The following is a 22,967-nucleotide window of genomic DNA, read 5'->3' as shown; positions in this document are numbered from 1 at the left end:
GATGGAAGGGAGTTCCACAGCTTGGCTGCAGCAACAGAAAAGTGCGTGACGCCTAGTGCAGGGGATGACGAGGAGGTCAGCATCGGAGGATCGGAGACCACGTGCAGGGGTGTAGGGGTTGAGTCGGTCAGTGAGGTAGGCAGGAAATCACGTTTTTTTCCAGGCACCAACAGGAAGTGAGGCAGGTCAGATCACACAGTTGTTCACCCCTGATTGGCTTATTGTTGTTGTCTGAACAGGTGTGGCTGTGGTCGGTGGCGGGGGAGGGGGCTGTGGTACTGTGTGTTTGGAGCCTCTGGACAGGCCGGGGGAGGGGCTGGGTTGGGGGTGGGGGTTAGATGCTTTGTTATTGTCTCAAAGTGAAGTTGTGTTACCTAATACTTGAACTGAGGCTGTGACCGGGCCGTGCACCGCTCCAAGGTGAGACAGGAAACACTGTGACGTCTAGGAGAGATGAGGAGAACAAAAGACCTGGTGGTCACACAGAAGAGTCGCCTCTGGCTCCACACAGAAGTGTCAGAAGAGTCACCTCAGGGTCCACACAGAAGCGTAAGAAGAGTCACCTCAGGGTCCACACAGAAGCGTAAGAAGAGTCACCTCAGGGTCCACACAGAAGAGTCAGAAGAGTCACCTCAGGCTTCACACAGAAGCGTAAGAAGAGTCACCTCAGGGTCCACACAGAAGAGTCACCTCAGGGTCCACACAGAAGGGTCAGAAGAGTCACCTCAGGGTCCACACAGAAGAGTCAGAAGAGTCACCTCAGGGTCCACACAGAAGAGTCACCTCTGGCTCCACACAGAAGAGTCAGAAGAGTCACCTCTGGCTCCACACAGAAGAGTCAGAAGAGTCACCTCAGCCTCCACACAGAAGAGTCACCTCAGCCTCCACACAGAAGAGTCACCTCAGGGTCCACACAGAAGAGTCAGAAGAGTCACCTCTGGCTCCACACAGAAGAGTCACCTCAGCCTCCACACAGAAGAGTCACCTCAGGCTCTACTACGACCAGGGTTGTGTTGTATTTGCAAAACCAAAACAACAATAAATGTTCATGAATCATAGACTAGCTGGATCAGGAGACAGACAGACAGACAGGCAGGCAGGCAGACAGACGGTTTGTCACTGTAGCTAGGATGCAGCCTAATAATAATAATAATAATAATAATAATAATATGACCAGATTCTCTTCCTACTCCAAACGTTGACTAGTAAGTCCAGTAAGTCCACACATGTCCAAACAATGTTTGAATCATGAACATATTAGTATTAAGAGCTGTGTAAAAAAAGCCTTGTTTCAGTAAATTGGCAGGGCCTGATGTACAGTCATCACACACTATAATATGCAGGGGGGGGGGGGCATATTCTCTAACGTGGAGGCTGACCCTTGACTTCTGAGGCCCTGTCCCAGAGGCCTGAGGAAGGAAGACGTGTGTGTGTGTGTGTGGCATGAAATATCCTCCACAACCAAACAGCTAAAAATACCCCCAGCCCATCCCCATCACCCCCCCTCCCCCGCCCACCCGTCCGTCCAGACTAAGCCAGTTCAGAGAGGAGGGATGTGCGTCAAAACACACAGCGCGTCAGGGTTCCGACAGTGTGTGTGTGTGTGTGTGTACTAGCGGGCCCCCACAGATAGTAAGCATTGTGGTGGTCGTCCACATGTAGCCCGGCCCTCATTCATATCCTCCTCCATCAACAGGGTGTTTTGGTTTTGATTCAGCTTTGTTTTGGTTTGGTTCCCCCCACTCCCCCCCCACCCCCCCCCCCCCCCCCCCCCACACTTCTCCCTCCCTCCCTCCCTCCTCTCTCGTCTCCCGTTTGTTTTGAAGGAATTACAGGAGACTCTGCGGATTCCATTCTTCTTTCCTCCCGTCACGCAATATCCTCATTCTGTAATGTAGCGGAAGTTCATGGGGTTCACAACCCCCCCGCCCCCCCCCCCCCCTTTCTCTGGTGCTCTACTAGGGTACGTGGTGGTGTATGTGTATGTGTGTGTGTGTGTAGTGTGTGTGTCTGTGTGTGTGTGTGTATATTGTGTGTGTGTGTGTGTGTGTGTGTATTGTGTGGGTGTGTGGGTGTATTGTGTGTGTGTATTGTGTGTGTGTGTGTGTGAGTGTGTGTGTGAGTGTGTGTATATTGTGTGTATTGTGTGTGTGTGTGTGTGTGTGTGTGAGTGTGTGTGTGTGTGTATTGTGTGTGTGTATTGTGTGTGTGTGTGTGTGTGTGTGTGTGTGTGTGAGTGTGTGTGTGTGTGTGTGTGTGTGTGTGTGAGTGTGTGTGTGTGTGGGTGTGTAGTGTGTGTGTGTGAGTGTGTGTATTGTGTCTGTGTGTGGGTGTGTGTGTGTATTGTGTGTGTGTGTGTGTGTGTGTACTAGGGTACGTGACAAGTCTCTGGCTCCCCAGCGCCTCCGCTGTCAGTCTGGCTGCACGTTGGCACAGAACTACTAAGAGAAACCAGCATCACCCCCCCTCCCCTCCCCCCCTCCCCCCTCCGTCTCTCAAAATGCCTTTTCCTCTTTCTTCTTCATCTTCTTGCCCGCTTTGGCAGGCCTCAATGAAAGACAACACAGAGGGAAAGAGAAAGAGGTGGGGGTGGGGGTGGGGGTGGGTGTGACAGTGAGGATTGTGTAAAAATACCTTTTTTGTTTTCATATATATTTTTATTTTTAATTGAATTTCCATCATGACAATTGCACACACAATCGAGTTTGAGCAATCTAAAATATTGAATAGAAATTCACTTCGCTCTAAATGAACAGTCATCAGTCTTTAGCAGAGGCTTAAAGAGAGACATGTACGCAAATATAATATTGAGAACTTCGCTTCCACCCCCATGATTGGTTGCCACGGTAACGCCCCATCCACCCATTCATCCCTCTCTGGGTCAGAAAACACCTTCGTCACTCAACCATTTACTGTTACCGGCACACATCTATTCTGAGGACAGTCACTGTTGAATAAAGACCCCCCCCCCCCCACCCCGCCCCAGATTTGTCCCCCCTGTCCTTATCGCCATAGTGACCTGGTTAACATGACCCCACAATAGAACAACACGACGCTGTGACATTACAAGTCACGTTCACCTGCAAAAGTCATGTTCACCTGCATGTACCTGCAGTAGTAATCATCATCATCATCATCATCATCATCATCCCCCTGCAACAGAGACACTCAGCTCAGAGTCTCACAGGTGGGTGTGTGTGTGTGCGTGACGTATCTGTGGTGCTTCTCAGGAGTCACAGGTGTGAGACAAGTGTGTGTACAGGTGTGAGACAGGTGTGTGTAGAAGTGTGAGACAGGTGTGTGTACAGGTGTGACGTGTCTGTGGTACGACGACGACTTTGCAGCTCACCACGGGACATCCAAGCTAGTTGTGCAATAAAGATGGATGAAAGAACTCAAGTGTCGGATTCAAGCAACCTAACATTACATCACGCTCGCACGCACGCACGCATACACAGTACTCACACACCACAGTTTTACAATTGATATAGTCTGGGAAATGCATTACACGCCAGCCATTCTGACTCTGAATCAGGACTCTGACGTAAGGGCAGTGTGTGAGTCCAGGGACACCTCTCACCTCTCTCTCTACGTGGACCGTGGCGCTTCTTTATCCCACAGAAACATCAACAACAGGCGACAGCGTTCGTCTCATTTCCAGTTCCCATGACACCGGCTTTAATAGTCAGCGGATAAGGAAGATGGCCACTTCCTTTGATTCATCCCAAACTCGGCCACTCATCTCTTCCTCGTTGACCTCTTGACCTCAGGAGTCATCAGCCAGTTCGAGTAGACCTCTTATTCCCGTACGGAGGTGTCTGTCTACGGCCGTACTTCCCCCCCAAAACACACGTCTGTCTGGTTGCCATGGTACCCACGGGCCCTAGCGCCATGTGCAAATTGTCTTGCCCTATACACGCTTCCTATGTTCCTATTTTTACGTAGGTAGTCATGAGAACATCCTTGCAAAGCTATGATTCTTGCGCTTCGAGCCAGATAATCCATTTCAAGATACAATAATCCATCTCAAGATACAATCACAACAGCAGGGACAATCGACGTCACTGTCAGACCACCAACAAACACACTACATTGACACATTTTGATCGAACTCACCAATGAAGCCTTATAGTTGACCACCGATCGATAACATTCCGACAACAACGGTTTGTTTACGGTGCTAAAAAAAATATATTAAGGCGAAAATTAAAACAAATTTTTTACTTCAGTGTGTTCAAATGTGTATTTCTCAATGCCAGTGCCACGTCATTCTTTCTGTTGGGGAAAAAACTTCAGAGTGTTACCCTCAAAAGGAGACCAACCCCATGCATTTACTCCGGGTATACCGGTACATTGGATAGGCGTTTCAGGCTAATTATACAGGAATGGTAACAGGTTAAATAAAGGCCTGCCCCCCGGAGGCAGACTGAGGGATCGCAGCTGGAGACGGAGATGACCCCTGACCTCTGACCTCATCAGCATCGTGAGACTACCAGACCCACACATAGAATCACACACACACACACACACAACCCATCCCCCATCAAACCACTGTCTGCATGAGACAGCTACTGTACCTCACCAACACCCCCCTCACTGAATCACCCACCCACTCACTGTTGAGGACCACACTCAGTCCTACGTACGCGCGCACACGCACACATATATATTTAAACACGTACACACACACACACACACACACACACACACACACACACAGGCTGAGCAGGTTATAATTTCCTGACACCGAATGTAAGCAGTCGGAAAATCCTAAGACGCCATTGGCTAAAAAGGCTCCATAATACACAGAGCAACACAATCACATCCAGCTTCAGTGTTGGAAGGAGGGGTTCAGAGATAAAACAGCATCAAGCATACGGTGGTACGTATGAAAGAAGAGAAGTATGGAAATGTACACCAGACACAAGATATGAATATTTTACGGATGAAAACTAGCCTTCTTGGCTAATTCTGGTGCATTCTTAAATGTACACTGTCCCTGCCAAATAAACAATAAAAATATTATATATTTCTGGTTAAATATATAATATTTAACCAGAAGAATTAACACATTAGGCCCTTAGCCTAGCAACAAAAAACCTGGAGCTTTACTAAATGGACTATGAGAAGGTACGTGTATGTGTGTGTGTGTGTGTGTGTGTGTGTGCATGTAAAAGTGTGTGTGTATGTTTAGTTTATTTAAGTTTATTTATCCCCATTAGTCATCACCATAGTGAAGACTATTCTTCCTGGGGTCTACCAAGATAGACAATCAAACATAACAAAATCATGTGTATGTGTGTGCGTGTGTGTGCATCCGTGTGAGTCTGTGTGTGTGTGTGTGGCCCATGTGTTTCAGCGTGTGGGTACAGCCGTCAGTAACTGCTCTCCTGCAGGCCGTCTCAATGCCCTGGTAGAGGGGCCGCGGACACAATGTCCCCTCCTCTAAGACCCCCCCCTCCCCTCCCCACCCAGCTTCACGTGGTCTCTGCCTCACCATCCAGCTCAGGGGGGGGCCAGGACAGCTCTGGTCACAACACCCTCGGGGCAGAGCCTGTTCCAGGAAACTACCAGGCCTGAACACGGACAGTGTGTGTGTGTGTGTGCATGTGAGAACACGGACAGTGTGTGTGTGTGTGTGTGTGTGTGTGTGTGTGCATGTGAGAACACGGACAGTATGTGTGTGTGTGTGTGCATGTGAGAACACGGACAGTGTGTGTGTGTGTGCATGTGAGAACACGGACAGTGTGTGTGTGTGTGTGTGGTGGGGACCAGAGGGGTATTGTGTGTCTGTGTGTGTGTGTGAACACGGATAGTGCGTCTTGTGTGTGTGCGTGGTGAGGACCAGAGGGGTATAGTGTGTCTGTGTGTGTGTGTGTGTGTGTGTGTGTGTGGAGTTGATCCTATTAAGACAGAAAAGTGAGTTGAAGGAACCAAACCATTCAAAATTGAGGGAGAAAAGAGGAGATCGCCTCGTTACTCGACATCATCAGTCATCCAAACAGACGTGTTGGTGAAGCAGTCTTTGTGTCTGGGCTGAATACAACCTAACTCAATTTGATAGAATAAAACAGTGACCAGCCAACAGTCACTCTGGAACACAGTCGCTACATGGTACTAGGAGGGAAAAGGCTTTTAGATAGCGAACAGTAGCACTCTGTTCCAAGACACCAGTCATTTTAAAGGTCATGATGTGGGGATGATGTGGGGGCTATGATGGGGGTCATGAGAGGTAGAAGTGGGGGGTCTCCAGGTGGTCTCAGGGAGGGTTATGGTGGGTGTGCATGTGTGTGTGGTGGGGCGGGGGGGGGTCCAAACAGGAAAGACCCTTGTGAATAAAGAATGTCCGCAGCGTTGAGAGAGAATCCAGGCTTATGCCTCAGAGCAGAGAGACTCTCTACAGAGAGAAACACTGAGTTAACCTGCTGTCTCTGAGTCTGTCTCTAATACCAGTTAACCTGCTGTCTCTGAGTCTGTCTCTAATACCAGTTAATCCTTAGGAAACAAGTCAGACTAAAACAACTACTAGGGAAGAAGGAACACACAGAACAAAGGTATGAAAGACTGCAGCTTGTAATACGCGTGTTCGCTCTTTCATAAAGCAATGTTTCAAACACAAGAATAGTCCACAAGAAGACGGTAGAGGAGGACACACTTTGACAACAATTGATTGTAAAATAAGGACACAAAAAAAAGCATAAACCAGCAACTTCTCAAGGAGATGAAAGAATTGTGTAATTCATGGTTGAAATGTGACAATAACCTGCCTTCCACTGGCTGATACGACATTACAACATTTCCTATTGACATGAGTAGCACTTGCATAATGGTATAGAAAGAGGAGAGCGAGAAAGGGAGGGAGGGAGAGAGGGAAGGGAGAGAGAGATAGTGTGTGTGTGTGTGTGTGTGTGTGTGTGCCTGCGTATGTACGTGCGTGCGTACGTGAGAGAGATTCTAAAGTAGACGCCATCTCGTCTCTCCCTGCGAGTAGCCCGAAGGTATTACACATTGACCTACAGAATGAACCACAACAAGAACAGCACAACCAACAACCAAGGCGTCAAACCAGAGTTTCACAAGCATTTCAAAATAATAGATAATAATGTCCTGTATTATTACTTTACGTCATTCACCAGACGGCGTTCACCAGAGGAACAGGACACTCGTCAGAAGTGTCTATTCTAAGTGAGAAAGAAACCTGTAGCTGTAATGAAGCTGTGTGTGTGTGTGTGTGTGTGTGTGTGTATCTATATAAAACGTAATAACCTAAGCACGGAAACAGAGGGTTGACGCTCCCCTGAAGTGTTCATGTGGGTAGGGTTTATGATATTTCTGACAGGGACTAAGATGTTAAATAAACAATCATAAATCAGACATCAGGGAAATGAAAACGGGCTCACGCTAACACACCAAAAGGAGGAGAAGAGAGTGGGGACATTGACGTGTGGAACAGAGCGCACGCACACCTGCGATGGCTCATTTTGATTTTGATTTCTAGTTTTCTATAGAGGCACATAGAAGGCGTGGGAGTCACCGGTTCAGAAAAGCATTAGAAGAGAAGAGACAAAAAAGACATCAACATATTGTACAGGCACATCCACACACTGTATACTGTCAGGGTTTCTAGTGAAAAGGTCTTTCAAAGGGAAAACAGCAGTTGTAATAAATAAAGAAACTGCAGGTATATCTCTTCAGGGAAATATATATATATAGAGAAATAATAATAATAATAATAATGATAATAATAATAATTATTATTATAATCTAATTTCTTCCAGTTCTTTTGAAGGTGAACATGGGGTGGAGAGAGTCATGTGACTGGCTCAGAGCAGACAACTGAAGGACGTGACAGGTCTAGATACAACTCTCTCCTACACACACACACCTCCTCAACACACACACACACACACACACACACACCTGATCGCAAAGCAGACACACACACACACACACACACACACAGTTCATTTAAAAACACACACACACGATCACACACACACACACACACCTGATCACAAAGCAGACACACACACACGCCTCAATTGAAAACACACACAATCACACACACACACACACGATCACACACACACACACACACACACACGCCAAGAGCCCACAAAGTGTAGTAGAGCTCGGCTGTATCCAGAGGAGAGCAGTTGAGGTGCAGGTCTGACCTCCGGGGGGCGCCAGAGAGCATCTCACCGTCTCTCTAAAGGCCCAAGCCCGGTAACCCAGGATACCATACTCTGTACATGCAGGCAATTAGTAAACCAAACACTTGCTTGAGTATACAAACATTATACATAGATATATTCATATCACTTTGTTAATTTTTTGTCTTGTCTTTTTCATTTTTTCTTTTCTTATTACATGGGATTTCAAACAACATGGGATTTCATCAAACATTTGTCATTTCAAGACAAAAGCGGGTCAAAGCCACACATGGCTAACTCACTACCGGCCAACAGTAAAGCTACTGTTTGAGTAGTAGTAGTAGTGGTGGTGGTGGTGGTGGGGGGGGGAGTAGGGCGGGGGGGGGACAAGGGTGGGACGAATTTGAAAGGTCAAGGTAGATTGCATATGGATATACATATTTTTTTCTTTTTTAAATTAATCCAGATTACAATAAGGGTTGCCTGCCACCCCCCCCTCCCCCCCCCCCCCTACCCAGAAAGTTGTATTAACCCCACCCCACCCCCACCGGCCCTGTCTGATATATGGGGACGTTGAGGTGAAACTCCTGGCCCTCTGGTAGGACGTCATCTCTCTCCTCCGCTGGGCGCTTCTGTCCATCACACCTGCGCCAGGGGGAGGGGCTAGGTGGGAGGTGGGAGGAGTCCCCCAGGTAACAATGGTTGCAATCGGTGCTTCTTTTTTTTTTCTCTTCTTCTTCTTCTTCTTCGTAGGTCCGCCTCCTCCCCTTGTGGCAATTGGTCAGCACGGTGGATGAGAACGGGGGGGGGGGGTCCTTTCAGTCCCCCAGGATCACCTTGACAAAGCTGGCGATGTCGGTTTCTTTGGATTCGTGGGAGGTGAAGAAAGGATGTTGCTAAAATGGAGAGGAAAGAGAGATGTGTGATGAAGTCTTGACTATTATATGAAGCGTGACAATGTATATATTCATCCACAGCTATTCTGATCTCTACAATTAGATTTATTCGGAAGAGAATATCAATTAAGTGGAGGAGATTCAACAGGAGGTATTCTTGGGCCAAGGCCGCTCTCTAGTGGCCGTCTGGTGGTACAGCGAGAGCACAAGGTCACGGTCGCTAACATTTCCAATGTGTTCAAAACAAGGGTGTAATTACGTAACGTGTGTGTGTGAGTGTGTGTGATTACCCAACCAGTTCCGAACACACTCACCATGAGCTCTGTGTAGTTTGGCCGCTCTTGGGAGTTCTTCTTTAAGCTGGTGGAGAGACACAGTGAACCAGATAAACTCACAATGGGCTCATGACTCACGGCTCCTGACTCACACATACAGCGATAAGTGATGATGACTAATATCAGGCAGAGAGAGAGAGAGAGAGAGAGAGACTCGCTCCAGGCTAAATACAGGGCCTGAGGGGCTGCCTCAATACAGGGCCTGAGGGGGTGTCTCTGCCACCAGACACACTGGAGGACTGCTGCCTGAGAGGCTGGAGGAGCCGACAGGAACAGCAGAGAGACCAGCAGAGGGACCAGCAGAGAGACCAGCAGTGTGGACAGGGACTGTGTCAATTCAGTGTGTGTGTGTGTGTGTGTCAGTTCAGATGAAGGCCTAGGGAGGGGGGGGGTTACAACAGAGGATGCAATCAGTCAGTCTGCATCCTGCCCGATGAACGAGTGTGTGTGAGTGTGTGTGTGTGTGTGTGTGTGAGTGTGTGTGTATTTGAGAGAGATTGTGTGTGCGTTTGAGAGAGAGAAAGAGACGTGTGTACGTGACCGTGTGTGTGTTTAGTGTGTCACTGTGTAAGTAGCATGTGTGTCACGTCTGGGACTACACTGTGGGCCAAAGTATGGCTATCTCACTCCTACTCTGCACAATATACAGCATTCATGCATTCTGAGCATATAAAAAATAAATAAATAAAAAAAACAAAAAACATCCCCTGCCCCCTTTTGCTGGCGGAGGAAACCCTGTAGTCCCCACAGGGAGAACGGGAGGTGAGAGGTCAGGTGTTCAGGTATCCCATGTCTCCAACAGACTTTCCCCAGGAATGGAATCACCTGAGCGGAGAACAATGCTACTGATGTGCGCTACTGGAAAATCCCATCAGGACCTTTGACCCCGACTGGTAAACGATGACAGACCGCGACGATAAACACATCCTGAGAGGAAGCTAATGTGTGTCACGTTGAGGATGACGACGGAAACAAATTAACTAGCGGACGCCGCGCTGAACGGCATGAAGACATGATGTCTTATCGGAACACACAGGTCTGATCAAGAGCTAGAACTCCATAGAACATTCCTAGGGAAGATATCCTTCAATACAAAGCCATTCCACAAATAATTATGGGATGGTCAAATCCGCCCCAAAATGTCAATAGAGAATATTGTGTGAATATATTGTGAACATTCCACAGAGGTCACCGGAACCCAGACACATTCATAACATTCTGTCCTGGTCATAAAGGGGTTGTGGCAGTAATATAACAACAACAACAACAACAACAACAACAACAACAACAACAGAAGAGGAGAGGAGAGAGAAGTGGGTAGGAGGGGAGGAGAGGAGAGGGAAGGATAAGGGACAGGGGAGGAGAGGAGAGGGGAGAATAAGGGACAGGAGAGGAGAGGAGAGGATAAGGGATGGGGAGGAGAGGAGAGGGGAGGGGAGGATAAGGGATGGGGAGGAGAGGAGAGGGGAGGGGAGGATAAGGGATGGGGAGGAGAGGAGAGGGGAGGGGAGGATAAGGGATGGGGAGGAGAGGAGAGGGGAGGGGAGGATAAGGGATGGGGAGGGGAGGAGAGGATAAGGGATGGGGAGGAGAGGAGAGGGGAGGATAAGGGATGGGGAGGAGAGGAGAGGGGAAGATAAGGGATGGAGAGGAGAGGAGAGGGGAAGATAAGGGATGGGGAGGAGAGGAGAGAAGGGAGGATAAGGGATGGAGAGGAGAGGAGAGAAGGGGGGATAAGGGATGGAGAGGAGAGGAGAAGGGAGGATAAGGGATGGGGAGGAGAGGAGAAGGGAGGATAAGGGATGGAGAGGAGAGGAGAAGGGAGGATAAGGGATGGAGAGGAGAGGAGAGAAGGGGGGATAAGGGATGGAGAGGAGAGGAGAAGGGAGGATAAGGGATGGGGAGGAGAGGGGAGGGGAGGATAAGGGATGGGGAGGAGAGGAGAAGGGACAGGAGAGGGGAGGAGAGGAGAAGGGAGGATAAGGGATGGGGAGGAGAGAAGGGACAGGAGAGGGGAGGAGAGAAGAGGGGGAGACATACCACAGGGAGCTGAAGTCAACAAACTCGGGGGAGAACTGGTCTGCAGGGAGTTGGGGCGACGGTTCCTCCACCACCTGCTTCAGCTGCTGGAAGGGCGTACCCCAAGAGTCGTAGGGGAAACGCAGGATAGCCAGCTCGATCTGGGGGGGAAGGCACAGGGGGTCGGGGGTATCAGTGGAGGGTAAGCGAAAGGAGGAGGAAGTGTTCCCTGACAAGTAGTAGTGGGGTAGTAGTGAGGTAGTAGTGGGGTAGTGGTGGTCTAGGGGATAGTGAGTTGGGAGTTCATGAGTTAAAATCCCGCCTGGAACACCCCTACTAGTGTGCCCTTCAGTAAGGCACTTAGCACTCACTCCAGGGAGAATGTCCCTGGAATCTCTAATTGTAAAGCGCTTTGGATTAAAAGCATCTGCTAAATGGTCAATTATAAGTAAATGCCCTAAAGATCATCATTACAAGTCTGGTCTTTCTCTCTTATCACTGTTCAACGTTTCAATTGGAGCTACTTGGGGGGGAAAAAACGAACGGAATTCATTCATAATAAAAAAATCAAAACCCAAAAAAACTGAAAGACGTCACAGAATGTCAGACGTTCTGAGGGCGAGGGCTGAGGTTCTCGGGTGTGACGGCGTTCCGAAATGTGCAAATGAGTGAAGCGATGAATATTTAACAACTCATCATAAAATGTCTAGACACCACTTAGTTTAGTGCACCAGGCTGGCCATTTCCTTCAACCTTTTGCTCTATTTTGAGCTTTGCGATGCACAACCACGCACAATGACGACATTGGTAAAAAATAAAAAATGATAAACGCTTGACTCATCAGAATCATAATATATTTTATTACATCCAATGGACAAGTACACAAGAGTAAAACATCTTTGGTTTAGGTTCTTCAACATTGGCATTGCAGCAAGAAACACAATCACAATAATAGAGTAAGGTAAAATAAGTAAAGTAAGGAATAATAAAGTAATGATAATAATAAAATAATAAAGTGACAAAGTGATGGTAGTCGTACTGCAGCGGATGCAGTCATACTACAGTGTAATGTAGTATGTATAGTATCAATAGTGCACATTTCTGTGTGAAGTTAACTTTTCTTAGCATCACTTCCCCCAAAACAATTGGGGGATTCTTCCTTCTTGCACTGTGGCTGCCAATGGCCCCTGGCCCTAGCAAGCATAGATTACATTTTCTTAGGATGACTGAGATGGATAGATGATTCCCTTACTTGATTCCCATACTTGAGAGATACATACATTTATTTGTTTTAAGTCGCTTTGGATAAAGGCGTCTGCTAAATGTACATTTTTAATCTAATGATTGGTCAGAAAAGGAGAGACTCACCATGGTGATTCCTAGACTCCAGATGTCCGACTTGACGCTGTAGCCTTTCTGATTGGTCTCCGGGTTGATCCTCTCTGGCTGTGATTGGAGAAGACACAGATGTACCGAGTAGATGTCAGAGGGGTTTCGACGGTAACAACAAGCGTTCTACACTTCAAACAAGGGTTCTACAGCACCAACAAGCGTTCTAGAGTTCCAACAAGGGTTCTACCTGGAACCTAAAGGGGTTCCACCCCCCACCCCCACACCCCCGCTCTGCTCACCGCCATGTAGGGCTTGCAGCCTGCGTCCATGGTCTTGGCCACAGAGTCCACCAGGTAACCACTGATGCCAAAGTCACACATCTTCACCTGGCCTTGGGTGTTAATCAGCACATTGGAGGGCTTCACATCTGCAGAGGTGGGAGAGAGGGAGGGAGAGGGAGGGAGGGAGAGAGGAGTGAGGGTCAGAGGAGAAAGAGACAGAGGAGGGAGAGAGACAGAGGAGGGAGGAAGGGACAGGGGAAGAGAGAGAGAGAGAGAGAGAGAGAGAGAGAGAGAGATGGAAAAAGACGGTGGAAGAAGAGGAGGAGTAAGGAGAAAGAGAATTAGGATCATCCTCACTGACTTAACTCTGCCTGGTCATCTACACTCTAGTCTGATGCAGAACCAGACCATCTTAAATCAGGCCTCCGATGTGTGTGTACGTAGTGTGTACGTACGTACGTACACACACACACACACACACACACACACACACACACACACACAGCTGTGGTCCCTGGCGAGGCCCGGCCGTGTCACAGCGTGGCGGGGACCTGTAATCATCTCAATGACTACATGGGACTTTAATACACAATGAACCGCAGTGGTTATGGTCAGACCAATGAACCGCAGTGGTTACGGTGGTTAAGGTCAGACCGCTGAGGTTTCAGACATGACCAATATCAACTCCTTCTTGACCTTTCAATCATTAATAGAGAGAAAGAGAGTGTGTGTGTGTGTGTGTGTGTGTGTGTGTGTGTGTGTGTGTGTGTGTGTGTGTGTGTGTGTGTGCATGACGTGTCCTGTTGTTCTTACCTCTGTGTATCACAGACAGGTTGCTGTGGAGATGTTCCAGCGCCTTCACTATCTGTAAATCAGAGAGGAACACATCACAACAGAACACTAGAACATTCTAGAACACTAGAACATTCTAGAACACTAGAATATTCAAACATTCTAGAACTCACCAGCAGACAGAACAACAACTCTGGTCTACTGTCTGCCATCCCAGTTCTACTCATATTTCTGCATTCATTATATCCTGCATTTCTAAGCGCATTACCATGTGGACTATCTGGAATGAATCAAGTCATTCAGTCAACAACACTTCTAGGGAAAGGGCTGGGAGCAGCTGAGGGGTGGAATTAAAAATACATCTCAAGAACTACACCAATTAAAATGAAACATATCTTGGCATGTACACTAGGGTTGGGCGGTTTTTACGGTTAAACCGTGAACCAGGGTTTACGAAAATAGCAACGTTTTTTTGTCAATACCGTCATAAGTTGTTATAGAGGATGCTACTGTGAGACACTAATAATTCACCCGTATGTTTGTATGATGGGAATTGTGCGAGCCCTTAAGGCTGAGTCGCAGTTGTGACGTATGGGGGCTTCACACGGATGTTTTGACTGTTGTTATGCTAGTTTTTGAAAAACATTCTGACACTCTGAGTTTTCACTGCAAACCGAAGTCTCCATGTCCATGTCTCTCCGACTCCTACAGTGGTGACCCTGACTGGTTTTAGTGGTGACCCTGACTGGTTTTAGTGGTGACCCTGACTCGTTTTGGGACGATTTCCAGAGATCGTTTTGGTTTTTCTTTATTTTTTTCAACGATGGCGAACGCGATCTCTCTGAAATTAGAGTTCTGAGAGAGGGATTAAGAGGATGAAAGCGGATGACACTAAATATGACTATGTGGTGTAAATATGAGTGTGTGGTCTCTGCTCTCTGAGCTCGACAGCAGCCTGAGTATTCTCGAAGAGGCCTCCTGAGCACAACAAATATGGCACATTGAAAACGCACCTCCTAGAGACTTGTGGTTGAACCAAATCTGAACGCGCAGTGTTTTACCATACATAGTCCAATTTGTCCCGACATAGTCTCATTACGAAGCAGAAGTATTTTTAGCACTGTTTTTATTTATTTATTTTAAGCTTTTTTTATTTTTCAGCACTGCTTGTGGAAAGTGTTGGAGCAGGTTCGCAATAAGGACAGGGCTTCATCATTTGAAATTGGCGGCTCCGTCAAAGCCCTAAAACAATGTGATTTTGAATCCAATGTAAAATCACAGTTTTATTTGGGGACGGTTTAATGGTGTCAAACATTGGAAACCACCCAAGCCTAATGTACACCAGAAATAATACCACATATACCATAATGGACATAAATTCCATACATTACGGTATATGTTATAAAAAATGTAAAAAAAGATGAAATAAATAAATACAATTATTATGATTTAGTGGTACTCCCAGACAGGCCATCTTGGACCTAAGCTACTGCTGTAGTGGTACTCACGGACACGGCCATCTTGGACCTAAGCTACTGCTGTAGTGGTACTCACGGACACGGCCATCTTGGACCTAAGCTACTGCTGTAGTGGTACTCACGGACACGGCCATCTTGCCCAGGATGTCCTCGGGGATGGTCAGGCCTTTCTCGATCACCTGCTTGTAGAACTTGTCCAGCGACGTGTCCATCAGCTCCATACAGATCCACACGTCGCCCTGGCAACACACACCACGGACCACAGCATAGGCACATCAGATGGAGGGGTGGGGTGTGAGAGAGGTGGGTGTGTGTGTGTGCGTGTATGTCTGTCTGTGTGTGTGTGTGTGGGGGGGGGGGGGGGGGGTGAGAGAGTTGTGTGTGTGTGTGTGTGTGGGGGGGGGGGATGAGAGGAGAGTGTGTGTGTGTGTGTGTGTGTGTGTGTGTGTGTGTGGGGGGGGGGATGAGAGGAGAGAGTTGTGTGTGTGTGTGTGTGTGTGTGTGTGTGTGTGTGTGTGCGATGAGCGATTGGAGCGGGATTGGCAAACGACAACAAAGCAGCCAGGCCACATTCCTGACACGCGGATCGACTAACAGGAAGGCCGGTATTCCCAACGTGCCTCGCCGTGGGATATCCTGTGGAACGCTACCTCACTTCCCGGAGGAAGGGAACTACAAGTCCGGAAATCAGGAGAATTCTTTATTTGTTGACCTCAAACACACCGGGGGTTCGGCCAACTGACTGTACATCATCTCACTGACTCCTACGTTCCTACAGTGAACGGGTTCGCCACGACTTTGAATAGCTTTCAATAGTAAATGTATTTTTTTTTTAAACAGCAGTTAAATACCACTTCATATTACCATTTATCGCAACCCAAACCAATATATTTCTAACCCTAACCCTTAAGCCCAATGCACACAGCGTGCGATTTCTGTTGCACGTCAACATTCCATTTTGAAGTTTGAATGGAAGTCTATGAGAAAATCGCATCCCAATGCACACGGGCCCGATTTTAATCGCACGGCGAAAATTCGATTCCATTCATGACAACAATGGAAGTTGTCGTGCAACAGAAATCGCACGCTGTGTGCATTGGGCTTTAGTGTTCCCTGACCCTAACCTGACCCCTGCCGACCGGCCTGACTCCTGACCTCTACTGACCTCACCTCTAGTGACCCCTACTGACTTGACCTCTTGATCTTGCCGACCCTGGCCTGACCCCTACTGGCCTTTACTGAGCTGACCCCTACTGGCCTTTACTGGCCTGACCCCTACTGGCCTTTACTGAGCTGACCCCTACTTGCCTATTGACCTATTGAACGTTCTGACCCTGGCCGAGTAATGCGAGCATTGCTCCACAGACTGTGTGTACAGTTAACTCACTAACTGCCAAAGAATGATGTGTTCTATGCGTGTATGGGTGTTTACCTAGCAACAACACTTTGATTGGCTACAAAATTAAGCATCATCATTTATGCATTTTTGGTGAATAAAGTCACCCGTGGCGCTCTAGAATGTTGACCATCTGGGCGACTTTATTCGCCCTCGGGCACTAGACGAGTTAGGGAACAGCACACCTAGTGGCCGGGGGTGGTACCTCTCTGAACAGCGCCCCGTAGAAGGTGACGGTGTAGAAGCAGTCCACGGTCCTCATGGAGATGTCCAGGTCCATCAGCAGCCTCCTCTGCTCCAGGGTGTTCACCGTCGACCGGATCCTCTACACAACACAGCAACATCACAGAACCTCAGCTGGTACCAACCCACCACCAACCACCTCAGTTAGTATCAACCAACCAACCACCTCAGTTAGTACACCACCAACCAACGTGTGTCTGTGTGTGTGTGTGTGTGTGTGTGTATGTGTGTGTGTATGTGTGTGTGTGTGTGTGTGTGTGCCTGTATATACTACTATGTGGGGACTGAGGTCTGACAGCACAACCACGGTGTGGGGACTCGAAATCGGTGTGGGGACCCAAAACGGGTCCCCACACCGATTTTCATTGAATTTGGTAGAAAAAGTGTTGCTGATATGTCTAGTGCAAATATTTCTATGTTTTAAATTTTGACCCACACTGCTACATAAGTCTGAAAAGAGTGCTTAATCAGTGTTTAGAGTGCGCCCCTGGTGGCGAAATCGCCATTTTTTACTATTTTTTTCACGGAAATGGCAGAAATTTTAACACACATTTAACACTCCTGCAGCCAATCATATGAGCTGCCTGTCTGTCACGTGCACTTTGCATCAAGCACAAGCCTCAGCTGCGGAGCACACTTCGTTTCGCGTTGTGCAGTTGGAGAATAATACAAGATTGTGCGCGAGTGTGCGCGCGAGACGAGTGTGTGCGCGCGACGCGAGAGTTTTTGCAGGGTGAAACGCTAGCAAATATACTGGCTGAGTGTTCTGACAGAGAACGCTGGTTAACATTGGTCTTATTATTGTGACTAGAAAGTGTGTGACTATAATTCCATAGTGTAAATAGCAGTAGTGGCGGCTGGTTTTTGGGTGGGGCACAGGTTATGGCACTTGTTTTTATTACCTTTCCATGTTTTACAAAGCAAATTCCTTGTATGTGTGAACGTACTTGGCAATACACTTTTCTGATTCTGATTCTGATGGGGGCATGCTTTTAAAATCTGTACCTATTACAGTATTTCCATAATTTCCTAATTCATATTTCTCCATATTTTAATAACGCAGGGTATTTGCAACATAGCAATTACCAGGAAGTGAATTAAGATATAGATAATATGGGACCTTTGTTGTTAAAACTATACTGAGCACAGTTCCCTCTCGAAAAGGTTATACACCTCGTTCCAAATTATTATGCAAATTATATTTTTATCTGATTTTCCTAAATAGTTGATGCAAATGACAATCAGTATAATTTTCAAGTCATCAACCGTTAGAGTATACTTCAAATGTTATTGAACAAACCTCCCAATGATAACAGTATTTTTTTTTTTTATAAAAAACTCAAAATGCACTGTTCCAAATTATTATGCACAACAGAGTTTCAAAACATTTTATAGGTTGTAAAGAACAAACAATTGTGATGAATTTAGGGTTAGGAGGTCATATTAGGAGGTCATATTTACTGAAATCAAAAGCTATTTCAAACAAAAACATCTTACAGTTTTTCTCAATTGCTTTGGTGCATTTCTCTGATCAGAATTGAAATTCTCATAACTGTTAGTTCAACCTCCACAACATTTAGTCATTTGTGCACATCATAGTAGCAGTTTCTCATTCCTTCAAACAAATTGCAAATGCTTTTGGACATGCATCAATTGCTGTCATACAATTCTCTGCTGTTTTATAACATTATCATTTGCTTATGTCATGTCAGTCAAAATGAACTATACTTTTGGATGCTTAATAGTCATTCCCTATAAAACTAATAGTCCTCATTTCTTTGCTTGAGTCATTACATCCAAAAATGTTGAACAAGTTGTCAAAATCTGTCAAGCAAATTGTATACATTTCTTTATCATTTTTCCTGAAAATGTCTCCCAAATTGAACAATTTCTCTCTGTTATTGTTCACTACAGTAATATGGGTTAACGCCGTATATCTCATGTTTACTGTACATTACTGTAATTTTACTCTGCACCACATAGACAAGACAAGGCAAGACAACCTTGCAGAGGTGGAAAAGGGCCCCTTTTTACTCCACAACAAGAGGAAGCCATTTGTGCAATGGTGATTGCAAACAATGCCATAAGGTTGAGAGAGATACAAAGCGCTGTTATAGAGGATGACAATATCTTTGGGAATATTGAATCCGTTTCAATCGCTACAATTGACTGCTCAGGAGAAATGAAATGCGCATGAAACAATTGTACAATGTGCCATTTGAACGGAACAGCGACAGAGTGAAGGAGATCCGTCACCAGTATGTACAGGTAAAACATTTATGTGTTCTATGCATAGTTGCATACTCTAATGTCCAGTGCTGTAAACTGGTTACTTTGTGTAGTGCCATGCAGTACACTTACATGACAATTCATACTGTACAATATGTTGTCCAAAATGAGTTTTTTTCTCTCTCTCTCTATTCTGGGATAAAGTGTGTACTGGAGCTGGAGGCCAGGGAACCGCTGCACACATTCATATACGTTGATGAGGCGTTAATCTGGCAAAAGGTAGAAGGCGTGGCAGAAATCACATTGGACAGAGAGCAACCATTGATGTCCCAGGCCAACGAGGAGGGAATATTACAATGTGTGCAGCCGTCTCAGAAAACGGCGTCCTCACCCATATACCCTGCCTTGGTCCACACAACACAACATCTGCTGACTTTTTTAGACACTCTTTACAGGGACATAATCCCTGAGAATGAGAGGGGTCTAAATGGAGACCATCTGAACAAGTATGTTGTTGTATGGGATAATGTGCGTTTTCACCACTCAGATCTGGTCAGACAGTGGTTTGCAGCACATGAAAGGATGCTGGTGGAATATCTCCCTCCCTACTCCCCATTCCTGAATCCAATAGAGGAGTTTTTCTCTGCCTGGAGGTGGAAGGTATATGACCGGCATCCACATACCCAAATGGCCTTGCTAGCAGAGGGTGGATTCGCCACTCAGGGAGATACTTTCCTCGCTGCATTACCAGGGATGATATTCGCTGTGATGTCGATGAAAATATGTGGCCAGACAGACAGGAACGTCTGGATGTCAATGAATGATTTACAGTATGTTGGATGTTCCAATTCAGTTCCAATATGTACTGCAATATTGTTTACAGTTGTGCACAGCTCTACCCAAAGGGTGTTTCTTATGTTTGTGGTAAACAAGTTTGTATTTTTCTTTTGCACAATGCTGTGAACAAATTAGAATTGCAAAGAGCATATGCAGTAAAAATGTGAAACATAACTATTCAGCGTCTTGTACTCATTTACCTCACTAAATACAGTAATGTGTAACCCACTGTAGATTTCAAATGGCTGTGCAAATAGTGTATAGTACTGTCTTGAGCATTTTCAGGTAGTGTCACCAAGATCTGACTTTTTTGCATTGGAAAACACTTACAGAGTGAACTGTCATAATGAAAACATGACAAAGCCATTTGACTATCTTGTTCATAAACAATGGTGTCAGGACTTTTCATTTTGATGACACTGACACTTTCATTGACATGAATACTTGCTTTTGAGGAATGAACTATCCATTTTGAGCAAGTGACACGCTTTTGCAGGTTAACACCTAGGTTTTGCAGTTTGTACTAATTGTTCTGAGAAATGCACTAACTGTTGTGCAAATGTTAATAGTGATGTGAGAAATGCACCAAAGCGACTGAGAAAAACTGTAACAGGTCAAGTTACATGTTAACATAGGACCCCTTCTTTGATATCACCTTCACAATTCTTGCATCCATTGAACTTTTTGGACAGTTTTTGGGACTGTTTTTGGACAGTTTCTGCTTGAATTTCTTTGCAGGATGCCAGAATAGCCTCCCAGAGCTGCTGTTTTGATGTGAACTGCCTCCCACCCTCATATATATTTTTGCTTGAGGATGCTCCAAAGGTTCTCAATAGGGTTGAGGTCAGGGGAAGATGGGGGCCACACCATGAGTTTCTCTCCTTTTATGCCTATAGCAGCCAATGACACAGAGGTATTCTGGTGATGTCTCCCCTCCCCCGCCCCAACCTGCAGCTGACCTGGCTGTGACCTTTCAGAGGGCCAAGCAGTATGGCACCAATTCAGTCTGAGAAACAGACCAACAGAAATCTGCAGCAGTAGTTTTATTAACAGTAGACTGATTTTATTTTAAGTTTATATCATTCTAATAACATACTATTGTGTTTTTTTTTTTTTTATTATCTGTATTTCCTGTTTTTTCACTGTTAAAATATATTGAGCATATAATTGAGCGCTGTTTGGTGATACATTGGGTTAGAGACTAAAGTTCAGGAGGTCGGCAATGTTAAATGAACGGCTGAGGCCTGAGTGTGCTGCTAGCTGTGGAAGGTGCTGTGTGGGGGAGGGGGAGGCGAATAGTGAGTGACTAAATTGAGCGCTGTTTGGTGATACATTGGGCTAGAGACTTGAAATCACTTTTGGCTGAAAGCCTGATGGTGTGTGTCTTTTTCTGTTCACCTGGCTACATAGGAAGTGTCCCAAAAGTGAGCCTAAAGTTCAGGAGGTCGGCAATGTTAAATGAACGGCTGAGGCCTGAGTGTATTAGTAATAAGTACTATATTTGTAATTTTAAGGAGAGTTCTGTAAATGCGTTAATGTAGTGTACCAAAACTGTGTATTAAAAATGACAACATTCTCAATCATGCAAGCCATATAATGGTTTAAATTATAAAAACATTTAAAACTGTTGTTTTATCTTTAAATAATTACAAAACATAAAGGGATTAAGCAGTTCTACATTTATGAATAATAATTATTCATCTTGTTCCAGAAAACCAGTTATTCCCGTGTGCATTGAATGCAGCAGTAGCTTTGGGGAAAGTTTGGAGGTGCAGGTGGTTAATTGATGTCTCCCCTCCCCCGCCCCAACCTGCAGCTGACCTGGCTGTGACCTTTCAGAGGGCCAAGCAGTATGGAACCAATTCAGTCTGAGAAACAGACCAACAGAAATCTGCAGCAGTAGTTTTATTAACAGTAGACTGATTTTATTTTAAGTTTATATCATTCTAATAACATACTATTGTGATTTATTTTATTTTTTAATATCTGTATTTCCTGTTTTTTCACTGTTAAAATATATTGAGCATATAATTGAGTGCTGTTTGGTGATACATTGGGCTAGAGACTTGAAATCACTTTTGGCTGAAAGCTGGCATCCCACTGATGGTGTGTGTCTTTTTCTGTTCCCCTGGCTACATAGGAAGTGTCCCAAAATTGAGCCTAAAGTTCAGGAGGTCGCCAATGTTAAACGGCTGAGTGGGGAGGGGTAGTGAGTGACTAAATTGAGTGCTGTTTGGTGATACATTGGGTTAGAGACCTGAAATCACTTTTGGCTGAAAGCTGGCATCCCACTGATGGTGTGTGTCTTTTTCTGTTCCCCTGGCTACATAGGAAGTGTCCCAAAATTGAGCCTAAAGTTCAGGAGGTCGCCAATGTTAAACGGCTGAGTGGGGAGGGGTAGTGAGTGACTAAATTGAGTGCTGTTTGGTGATACATTGGGCTAGAGACTTGAAATCACTTTTGGCTGAAAGCCTGATGGTGTGTGTCTTTTTCTGTTCACCTGGCTACATAGGAAGTGTCCCAAAAGTGAGCCTAAAGTTCAGGAGGTCGGCAATGTTAAATGAACGGCTGAGGCCTGAGTGTATTAGTAATAAGTACTATATTTGTAATTTTAAGGAGAGTTCTGTAAATGCGTTAATGTAGTGTACCAAAACTGTGTATTAAAAATGACAACATTCTCAATCATGCAAGCCATATAATGGTTTAAATTATAAAAACATTTAAAACTGTTGTTTTATCTTTAAATAATTACAAAACATAAAGGGATTAAGCAGTTCTACATTTATGAATAATAATTATTCATCTTGTTCCAGAAAACCAGTTATTCCCGTGTGCATTGAATGCAGCAGTAGCTTTGGGGAAAGTTTGGAGGTGCAGGTGGTTAATTGATGTCTCCCCTCCCCCGCCCCAACCTGCAGCTGACCTGGCTGTGACCTTTCAGAGGGCCAAGCAGTATGGAACCAATTCAGTCTGAGA

The 22,967-nt window shown here is 45.8% G+C and overlaps 1 protein-coding gene across 1 annotated transcript in view; it reads right to left on the bottom strand.

Moving 5' to 3' along the window:
* Window positions 1–8,649: 8,649 nt before the first annotated feature.
* Window positions 8,650–22,967, bottom strand: part of map2k6 (mitogen-activated protein kinase kinase 6) — a 36,952-nt gene continuing 22,634 nt past the window's right edge. The window contains exons 5-12 of the mRNA XM_080542609.1: window positions 16,888–17,007; window positions 15,409–15,525; window positions 13,830–13,881; window positions 13,035–13,162; window positions 12,772–12,849; window positions 11,425–11,564; window positions 9,364–9,409; window positions 8,650–9,049 (exon numbers count right to left, since the gene is read on the bottom strand). Of these exons, the coding sequence (XP_080398735.1) occupies window positions 8,972–9,049; window positions 9,364–9,409; window positions 11,425–11,564; window positions 12,772–12,849; window positions 13,035–13,162; window positions 13,830–13,881; window positions 15,409–15,525; window positions 16,888–17,007 (759 nt within the window). The 3' untranslated portion in view covers window positions 8,650–8,971. The remainder of the gene's footprint in view (window positions 9,050–9,363; window positions 9,410–11,424; window positions 11,565–12,771; window positions 12,850–13,034; window positions 13,163–13,829; window positions 13,882–15,408; window positions 15,526–16,887; window positions 17,008–22,967) is intronic.

Source organism: Nansenia antarctica (assembly GCF_963989245.1).
Source record: "Nansenia antarctica genome assembly, chromosome: 11".
In the NCBI taxonomy this organism is placed as follows: Eukaryota; Metazoa; Chordata; class Actinopteri; order Argentiniformes; family Microstomatidae; genus Nansenia; species Nansenia antarctica.
This window is presented reverse-complemented; position numbering and strand designations above follow the sequence as displayed.